Raw genomic sequence first — 10466 nt, 5'->3', positions numbered from 1 at the left:
TGTCATAGTTGAGAAGGGCGAATTGAGTCAGTGCACACGCGCACTTCACATAGTAGGCGTTCCTAACGGAAACATCGAAATACATGCTTAGAACGCGTCAATAGGATCTCGCTTGCTCGTACTTGCCTCTGCCCACATCCTTGCTTGTTCTGCCTACTACGGTCTAATCTGGAGTTACTTATACAACTCTTTGGTTGCACGCTCGCTCCTCTGGGCGTCATAAACACAATGGGAAACTTATATGTCTGTGCATTATTATAAACGATAACGCATATCGCTTAATTTACGTTGCCTAACTAGCTACAGTAGTCCTCTTCTTTAAAACATACAGAATATGTGCACATGAAAATAGAGGAACACGTTTTGATGCTTGCTTCCTGCCCGCGTTTTCTACTTGGCTAGCTAACGTTAGCTACTTTGGTTTATACAGCAAGAAGCTTGCTATCTATCTGGTATGGAATCCATTGAATGCACGCGTGGCTGTCCTAATACCTCTAAAATCAATGAGGACTTGGTCAAAGATGATTTTACACCCTCGAAGCTCGGAACGAAAGAATAGTGAGTGTTCCAAATGACACCACTGGTCTCATTGCCCAGCATAATTGCTAATGTTACATTTGTATTTATTTGCGATTCCCATACAGTCCAAAAATCATTTAGGCACTACGCCACACGAGCTGTTTTACGCCAGTATTTATAGAAACGTTGTATATTTCTGTTCCTTGCGAGGTTACATTATTTTAATTTATTTTTTGTTAGCTGGGATGATGCGTACCAGAGGGAATTGCAGACGTTTAAAGACATTGGGGACGTCGGTGAGATATGGTAAAGATAATTCTGGTTGTAGTGTACATGGATTTGCAGCCCCATATCAACTTTCAATTGCAATGGATTGGGGAGGTGGAATTAATGTCTATGGGTGGAATGTTAATTTGCCTGTAACACTTTGCCCCAGTGAACTACCTAGTACAATATACAGCAACCAAGGACACATTGTGCTGCACTGTGCCCCATATCTATTTCCCAAGGTTTGGAGAAGAGAGTATGGACCGTGTGCTGCGGTGGATGGAAAAAGAGGAAATCCCAGAAGACGCTGCTATACTTGATATTGGCACAGGGAATGGTGTCCTCTTAGTAGAACTGGTAGGCTTTGTAAAAAAATGAAAGGTGTGGAATTACTATGCTTTAAAAATGCCTATTAGGCCTTCACCTGTAGCATATACTGAATGTACAAAACATTAAGAGCACCTGCTCTTTCCATGACCGACTGACCAGTTGAAACCAGGTGACATCTATGATCCCTTATTGATGTCACTGGTTAAATTCACTTCAATCAGGGTAGATGAAGGGGAGGAGGGTTAAATAAAAACGTTTAAACCTTGAGACATGGATTGTGTATGTATGCCATTCAGAGGGTGAGTGTGTCAAGAACTGCAACTCTGCTGGGTTTTTCGCTCTACAGTTGCCCCGTGTATCAAGAATGGTCCACCACCCAAAGGACCTGCAGCCAACTTGAAACAACTGGGAAGCATTAGAGACAACATGGGCCAGCATCCCTGTGGAATGTGTTCGACACCTTGTAGAGTCCATGCCCTGACAAATTGAGGCTGTTCTGAGGTTAAAAGGGGGTGCAACTCAATATTAGCAATGTTTTGTACACTCGGTGTAGGACAACATTTGATTAAATACTCTCTTCACCTATGTCAATAATTTTTGCCTTTGCATGACTATTCATGTTCTTCATGCATTTTGATTTTTTTTCTTCTCTAGGCCAAAAGTGGATACACAAATCTCACAGGAATAGATTATTCTGCTGCCTCTGTTAAACTTGCAAGAAGTGTACTGCAGACAGAAGACTTTTCTAACGTGGAGGTCAAGGTAAGCCCTAACTGCTGTGTGTAGAAATAATTGCTACAGTAACAGCGTAGTATCTATCTGCTGTTGCACAGTACATAAGCAGGCTTAATTATTTATTTTTACCTTTATTTAACTAGGCAAGTCAGTTAAGAACAAATTCTTATTTTCACTGACGGCCTAGGAACAGTGGGTTAACTGCCTGTTCAGGGGCAGAATGACAGATTTGTACCTTGTCAGCTCGGGGATTTGAGCTTGCAACCTTTCGGTTACTAGTCCACCACTCTAGCCACTAGGCTACCCTGCCGCCCCAATAGCTTTGTAATTGCAGTGCACAGTAAGGGAGTTGAGTGCTTTTTGTTAATACACAAATGATAAGGGAGAGTACCTATCTCTCTTTTGCAATAACAACAAATAGCCAGTGTTTTGGTCATGTGTATACCAGCAATTGTTATGTGCATGGGACACATGATTACAGCAGATGGTATACTGTTGGTGGCACTATTTGATTGTATTGTGAGATCTATGCACAGACACCAACACACACCTCCATACAGTATGTCTATACCTCATACCTATTCATTATACAGTCATATTTTAATAAATGAATAACATTATATTGTTCGCTAATGCTTTGGAAGAAAAATAGGTGTGGTGCACTGCATACAGCTGAAGTCAGAAGTTTACATACAGTTAGGTTGGTGTCTTTAAAACGTGTATATTTTTGGCAAGTCAGTTAGGACATCTACTTTGAATGACACAAGTAATTTTTCCAACAGTTGTTTACAGACAGATTATTTCACTTATCATTCACTGTATCACAATTCCAGTGGGTCAGAAGTTTACATAAGTTCACTGTGCCTTTAAACAGCTTTGAAAATTTCAGAAAATTATGTCATGGCTTTAGAAGCTTCTGATAGGCTAATTGACATCATTTGAGTCAATTGGTGTACCTGTGGATGTATTTCAAGGCCGACCTTCAAACTCAGTGCCTCTGCTTGACATCATGAGAAAATCAAAAGAAATCAGCAAAGACCACAGAAAAAAAATCGTAGACCTCCACAAGTCTGGTTCAGCCTTGGGAGCAATTTCCAAATGGCTGAAGGTATGACGTTCATCTGTACAAACAATAGTACACAAGTATAAACACCATGGGACCACACAGTTGTCATACCGCTCAGGAAAGAGACGCATTCTGTCTCCTAGAGATTAACGTACTTTGGTGCGAAAAGTGCAAATCAATCCCAGAACCACAGCAAAGGACCTTGTGAAGATGCTGGAGGAAACCGGTACAAAATTATCGATATCCACAGTAATACAAGTCCTATATCAACATAACCTGAAAGGCTGCTCAGCAAGGTAGAAGCCACTGCTCCAAAACTGCCATTTCAAAAAAAACTAACTACGGTTTGCAACTGCACATGGGGATAAATATCGTACTTTTTGGAGAAATGTCCTCTGGTTTGATGAAACAAAAATAGAACTGTTTGGTCATAATGACCATCGTTATGTTTGGAGGAAAAGGGGGGATGCTTGCAAGCCGAAGAACACCATCCCAACTGTGAAGCACGGGGGTGGCAGCATCATGTTGTGGGAGTGCTTTGCTGCAGGAGGGACATGTGCACTTCACAAAATAAATGGCATCATTAGGGAGGAAAATTATGTGGATATATTGAATCTACATCTCAAGACATCAGTCAGGTATTTATAGCTTGGTCGCAAATGGGTCTTCCAAGTGGACAATGACCCCAAGTCTACTTCCAAAGTTGTGTCAAAATGGCTTAAGGACAACAAAGTCAAGGTATTGGAGTGGCCATTACAAAGCCCTGATCTCAACCCTATAGAAATTTTGTGGGCAGAACTGAAAAAGTGTGTGCGAGCAAGGGTCCTACAAACCTGACTCAGTTACACCAGCTCTGTCATGGCGGAATGGGCCAAAATTCACCAAACTTATTGTGGGAAGCTTGTGGAAGAATATGTGAAATTGTTTGACCCAAGTTAAACAATTTAAAGGCAATGCTTCCAAATACTAACTGAGTGTATGTGAACTTCTGACCCACTGGGAATTTGATGAAAGAAATAAAAGCTGAAATAAATAATTCTCTACTATTATTCTGACATTTCACATTCTTAAAATAATTTGGTGATCCTAACTGACCTAAGACAGGGAATTCTTACTAGGATTAAATGTCAGCAATTGTGAAACTGAGTTTAAATGTTTTTGGCTCGGTGTATGTAAACGTCAACTGTATATGTGACATATCTGTCAGAATGACCATTTCGTGAATAAAAAACCTCATTGTTAATTTTGTTTATGATCTAAGCATACTGTAATGGTATAATGCCACGTGCAGGACTGGAATATAAAAATGTCCATTTCCAACATTTATAAACAGTCCCTTACTCCATCCCAGTAATATTATGTTTAGGACTGAGGGTCTCTTGGATGGACTCCAGGCCACAGACAAACCCAGCCATTGATGCTTAGCTCTGCATGAAATCTTCAATTGCCAGTGACACAAACTGGCTTTCAGCGCACCGTATCCCCTGCTGCCATAAGGGGAAACTCTCCTGTGTTTACCTTTCGGGGGGGCTTTGGATTCAGCCACCTTGTGCCTGGGAGAGCTGATGGGATTTAACACATCTGCAGGAACACATGTACAAGAAAAACAGATTTTAAATGCCGCTCAGCCATACGATACCGTACCTAGGGATGAGTGAGGTTTCCTCCGTCATACACACACATGCATAGTATAATATCTTACTGTACACCTTCCTGTGGAGCTATGTTCCTTTTAAAAAACAAAATGCCACTGAGCTAATTTCAGGTCTGCTGAGAGCAAACTTGAACTTTGTGAAAGTTCTGTGCAACTTCCAGCGCTTGTTTACTGTGAACACTGAGGTTGTACCCGCTTTAAATTAGTTTTAAGTGGCCAAGTAGGCTACTGTGGCTATTTGATCATAATGTAGTCCTACCAGAGTGGCCTAACATCAAAAACAATGGAGAAGGTGGGTTTATCATTTTTTTTTTTTTTTCACCTTTTATTTAGCTAGGCATATCAGTTAAGAAAATTTTTTTATTTTCAATGACGGCCCCATTCGGCCTACAGTAGCAGCCAATGTGTGGTGTTCAATGTAGGCCTATGTTCCATGAGACTTAAAAAAATACATGCAGGGCAAGGAGGTAATTGAAAATGTTGTTTGATGCAAAGAAACCACTTTACAAAATATAATGCATTATTATTCCCATATCATTATTACGGACAATCAACAAATGATGCTACCATCTGGCTGTTGACTACTTAGTGTATTGCTGAAAACAGTCCAGTTCAAAGTAAATGGCACAGATCCATATATGGCCATGGCTTATTTGCATATAAGCCTACTGCAGCTCTGATTGGTTATGCCCCACGGGTCTGTGTAGAGCGTGTCAATGCAATTGAATCCTACTCCGATGTGTTCTGCCTACAACAAAATCTATTGCGTAGTTAGTTTTGCATACTAATAAGTCTTGCATAGTTAGTTTTGTTTTGGGGTGTTTATATTGAAAGTGGCTGACATTGCATGGGTCAATCACAACTGCCACAGTAAACGGATTGAACTTCACTCAACTTTCTATCATGCTTCTCTCTGTGGGCTAGAGGGATCATTGCTCTGGAGCTGTGTACTGTATACTGTACTTGGTCAGGGTGCTTGCTGTTGAAGTCAATATTTACCCGAGCCTGGCAACATTCCTGTATGGGTAGCAGTGGGTGTGTATGTCAGATGGTATGTTAGCATCATGATCCATACCCCCAGAGCAGTAGAAGACAAAGTGTGTGTGTGAATGACTAGCCTGGAGTGTACCATCTAGTTGGTGTCTGCCTGGGACAATCCCACCTCTGTCACCATTTGGATGTGTGTTTTTCCACTGTTTTAAAGCCTTGCCCTCCCACCTCTGTCCTAAATCACATCACTGAGGTTTATGGCCGCATCCGTCCAAAACGAAAGCAGCCATTCCAATGGACATAGAGATTTCTCTCAACACTGAATCACTGCTAACCCCCTCATAAAATGCCAATGATGTGACCCTTAGGTGGTGGTGAGTGTGTGGCTGATTGGCTCACCCCAGAGGTCTAGTGTTCCATGGCCTATAAGGATAAGAGGTCTTTCATTGGTGGTAGGTCCTCAGCAATGGTCAGTTTTGACCACAGGGGCAAACGTGCTCTACTTTTTCACAGATATTAGCCTCTGTCAATCAAATCAAATCAAAATTTTATTTGTCACATACACATGGTTAGCAGATGTTAATGTGAGTGTAGCGAAATGCTTGTGCTTCTAGTTCCGACAATGCAGTAATAACCAACAAGTAATCTAACTAACAATTCCAAAACCTTTTTCTTATATACAGTGTAAGGGGATAAAGAATATGTACATAAAGATATATATATATGAGTGATGGTACAGAGCAGCATAGGCAAGATACAGTAGATGGTATCAAGTACAGTATATACATATGAGATGAGTATGTAAACAAAGTGGCATAGTTAAAGTGGCTTGTGATACATGTATTACATAAGGATGCAGTAGATGATATAGAGTACAGTATATACGTATACATATGAGATGAATAATGTAGGGTATGTAAACATTATATTAGGTAGCATTGTTTAAAGTGGCTAGTGATATATTTTACATCATTTCCCATCAATTCCCATTATTAAAGTGGCTGGAGTTGAGTCAGTGTGTTGGCAGCAGCCACTCAATGTTAGTGGTTGCTGTTTAACAGCCTGATGGCCTTGAGATAGAAGCTGTTTTTCAGTCTCTCGGTCCCAGCTTTGATGCACCTGTACTGACCTCGCCTTCTGGATGATAGCGGGGTGAACAGGCAGTGGCTCGGGTGGGTGTTGTCCTTGATGATCTTTATGGCCTTCCTGTAACATCGGGTGGTATAGGTGTCCTGGAGGGTAGGTAGTTTGCCCCCGGTGATGCGTTGTGCAGACCTCACTACCCTCTGGAGAGCCTTACGGTTGTGGGTGGAGCAGTTGCCGTACCAGGCGGTGATACAGCCCGCCAGGATGTTCTCGATTGTGCATCTGTAGAAGTTTGTGAGTGCTTTTGGTGACAAGCCAAATTTCTTCAGCCTCCTGAGGTTGAAGAGGCGCTGCTGCGCCTTCTTCACGATGCTGTCTGTGTGGGTGGACCAATTCAGTTTGTCTGTGATGTGTACACCGAGGAACTTAAAACTTACTACCCTCTCCACTACTGTTCCATCGATGTGGATAGGGGGGTGTTCCCTCTGCTGTTTCCTGAAGTCCACAATCATCTCCTTAGTTTTGTTGACGTTGAGTGTGAGGTTATTTTCCTGACACCACACTCCGAGGGCCCTCACCTCCTCCCTGTAGGCCGTCTTGTCGTTGTTGGTAATCAAGCCTACCACTGTTGTGTCGGGTACTCAAGTTCAACAGATATTGAAGCCAAAGATTGATGCTGAAAGTCGCTTATATGCTGTGCCTTCAGAGAGTATTTATACCCCTGGACTTTTTCCACATTTTGTTGTTACAGCCTGAATTTAAAATGGATTAAATTGAGATTTAGTGTCACTGGCCTACACACAATACCCTATAATATGAAAGTGAAATGATGGTTTTAGACATTTTTACAAATTAATTAAAAAATAAATGCTGAGATGTCTTGTCAATAAGTATTCAACCGCTTTGTTATGGCAAGCCTAAATAAGTTCAGGAGTAAAATGTGTTTAACAAGTGAAATAATAAGTTACATGGACTCACTCTGTGTGCAATAATAGTTTTAACATGATTTATTAATGACTACCTCATCTCTGTACCCCACACATACAATTATCTGTAAGGTCCCTCAGTCGAGCAGTGGATTTCAAATACAGATTCAACCTTAAAGACCAGGGATGTTTTCCAATGCCTTGCAAAGAAGGGCACCTATTGGTAGATAAGAAAGCACACATTGAATATCCCTTTGAGCATGGTGAAGTTATTAATTATACTTTGGATGGTGTATCAATACACCCAGTCACTACAAAGATACAGGTGTCCTTCATAACTGTTGCCAGAGAGGAAGGAAATCTCCAATGGTGACTTTAAAAGAGTTTAAAAGACTTTAATGGTTGTGATCTGAGGACGGATAAACATTGTAGTTACTCCACAATTATCACCTAAATGACTGAGCAAAAAGAAGGAAGCCTGTACAGAATAAGGCGCTAAAGTAAAACTGCAAAAAATGTGGCAAAGAAATTAACCTTATGTCCTGGAAGCAGACACTTATGTTTGGGGCAAATCCAACGCATCACTGAGTTCCACTCTTCATATTTTCAATAATTATGGGGGCTACATCATATTATGTGTATGTTTGTCATCGGCAAGAACTATGGAATAGAGCACAGGCAAAATCCTAGACGAAAACCTGGTTTAGTCTCCTTTCCAACAGACACTGGGAGACAAATTCACCATTCGGCAGGACAATAACTTAAAACAAGGCCAAATATACACTGGAGTGGCTTACCAAGAGGACATTGAATGTTCCTGAGTAGCCTAGTTACAGGTTTGACTTAAATTGACTTGAAAGTCTATGGCAAGACTTAAATGTCTGTCTAGCAGTGATCAACAGCCAACTTGACAGAGCATCAATTTTTAAAAGAATAATGTGCAAATATGGAATAATCCAGGTGTGCAAAGCTCTTAGAGACTTACCCAGAAAGACTCACCTATAATGGCTGCCCAATGTGATTCTAACATGTATTGACTTAGGGTTGTCAATACTTATGTAAAAGAGAGATTTCTGTATTAAATTTTAGATAAATTGGCAAAAATGTATGAAATGTGTTTTCACTTTGTCATTATGGGGTATTTGTGTGTGTGTGTGTGTTGGTGGGTGATGAAAAAAATCTATTTAATCCATTTTGAATTCAGGCTGTAACAAAAAATGTTGAAGTCACGGGGTATGAATACTTTCTGAAGGCACTATCAGTTGTTTAATGCCAAAGAGTTTGAGAAATGATAGACGTGTTGTACAGGCTCTCATACAGCCATAATGTAGCTCAACACATCTGGAGTACCAGGCTATTGTATATAAATGTAAATATGAGTCAAGCATATACTGATATCAACTCACTCACTGTGCCTTTTGCATCACACTAGGAGGTGGACTTCTTGAGCTGCTCTGGAGAGTTGAGCGACTTTGACGTATGCATCGACAAGGGCACATTTGACGCCATAAGCCTGAACCCAGAGAACACTGAGGAGGGCAAAGCATGTTACATCCAATCCCTGAGAGGGGCACTGAAGGAGGAGGGGCTGTTCGTCATCACTTCCTGCAACTGGACTAAGGAACAGCTACTACAGATGTTCAGCCAAGGTGAGTGAACCATCCGAGACACTGGAATGTTATGAGTGTACAGCCTGAATTATTACACTTTTCAGGACGCCTCCATCCCACAGTCAACATAATGATAACCTAAATATCTGTTTGTTTCATGAATGCAAAGTCAGTTCTCATCAGTAACCTTGATTGTTTATGGCATCTTTTATGCCATTATGATGATCTTTTTGATTGCTCAATAGCAAGTTAAGTATTATCAGCAGGGAGTAGGGCAGTCTGTTGGGCTTGTAAAATCTTTGTTTGGGTGGTTTATTTCAGTGTCTGGCCTATTATTAAAATGTTGCTATAATGCCACAACCAAGAAAGCTCTCTGGTCAAACGTCAGGTTATAACAAAAGCAGCCTTGTTTAGCCAGTATTTAGGCAAGCTCCCATTTGCTGTCACACTTCAGCATGAGTAAGAGCTGGGGAGATGCTTTTGGGACCAAGGCCATGTGAACATCATCTGTCAAAATGACAGCTTCTCTCTACTGGCTTTGAAGATGCACCACAGATGGTGAATGATAGTTGTTTAAAAACCCACACAAAACCATAGTCTAGTGCAAGGGTTTTGAGGGAGTTTCACAGCTTGAAAAGCAATGCTAGCACAGCAAGGTATTAACTCTATGCTTGCTGCTCATAAACTTATTGTCTTTGACTTGCAGGGTTTGATTTTGTGAAAGAGCTACCAACACCCCGCTTCCAGTTTGGTGGCAAGACTGGCAACAGTGTGACCGCAATAATCTTCAAACGACTACACTGACTTTTGCCCACAAGCAAAACAGCATTCTGAAATGTTGTTTTTATGCTTATTCCTCAATTTTAAAAGTTTGTGAAATGTTTTTGAGAAAGGACAACACCAACAATCAGTATTCCCCCAAATAAATAAATATTATTTTTCTTGCACATTGACATTTTTCCACTTTCCTTCCCTTTTCTCCACATTGTATCAGATCCCAGACATCTGACATCTAAATTCTGCAATGAGAATCCAACCTGCAATGTAAAATCCTTCACCTTCTTTTATGTAACCGTTCAGTCTTTCTGGCATTACCATATCACTACCATATCACTGTACCCTGATGTTCTTTCACAAGGCTTAGGAGGTAAACTCAGCAAAAATGTCCTCTCACTGTTATTATCAGCAAACTTAAGGTGTAAATATTTGTATGAACATAGCAAAACTCAACAACTGAGACATAAACTGAACAAGTTCCATAGACATGAGACTAACAGAAATTG

At 40.8% G+C, this 10466-nt stretch overlaps 1 protein-coding gene across 1 annotated transcript; it reads left to right on the top strand.

The window, feature by feature from the left end:
• The first annotated feature begins 71 nt into the window (after positions 1–71).
• eef1akmt2 (EEF1A lysine methyltransferase 2) lies at positions 72–10136 on the top strand. The gene is made up of 6 exons (XM_064934209.1): positions 72–558; positions 760–825; positions 1029–1143; positions 1771–1878; positions 9006–9222; positions 9890–10136. The coding sequence occupies exons 1-6, from the start codon at positions 455–457 to the stop codon at positions 9985–9987; spliced, it is 708 nt and encodes a 235-aa protein (XP_064790281.1). The 5' UTR covers positions 72–454; the 3' UTR covers positions 9988–10136.
• Positions 10137–10466: the final 330 nt, after the last annotated feature.

The sequence above is a fragment of the Oncorhynchus masou genome, chromosome 24 (genome assembly GCF_036934945.1).
Source record: "Oncorhynchus masou masou isolate Uvic2021 chromosome 24, UVic_Omas_1.1, whole genome shotgun sequence".
NCBI lineage: Eukaryota > Metazoa > Chordata > Actinopteri > Salmoniformes > Salmonidae > Oncorhynchus > Oncorhynchus masou.
This window is presented reverse-complemented; position numbering and strand designations above follow the sequence as displayed.

Excerpts from the sequence above, each read along its gene's own strand:
- eef1akmt2 (XM_064934209.1), top strand. The coding sequence starts at position 455 with ATGGAATCCATTGAATGCACGCGTGGCTGTCCTAATACCTCTAAAATC. Across the intron at positions 559-759 it reads AAGCTCGGAACGAAAGAATA|CTGGGATGATGCGTACCAGA; the intron begins GTGAGTGTTCCA and ends ATTTTTTGTTAG. Across the intron at positions 826-1,028 it reads GGGGACGTCGGTGAGATATG|GTTTGGAGAAGAGAGTATGG; the intron begins GTAAAGATAATT and ends CTATTTCCCAAG.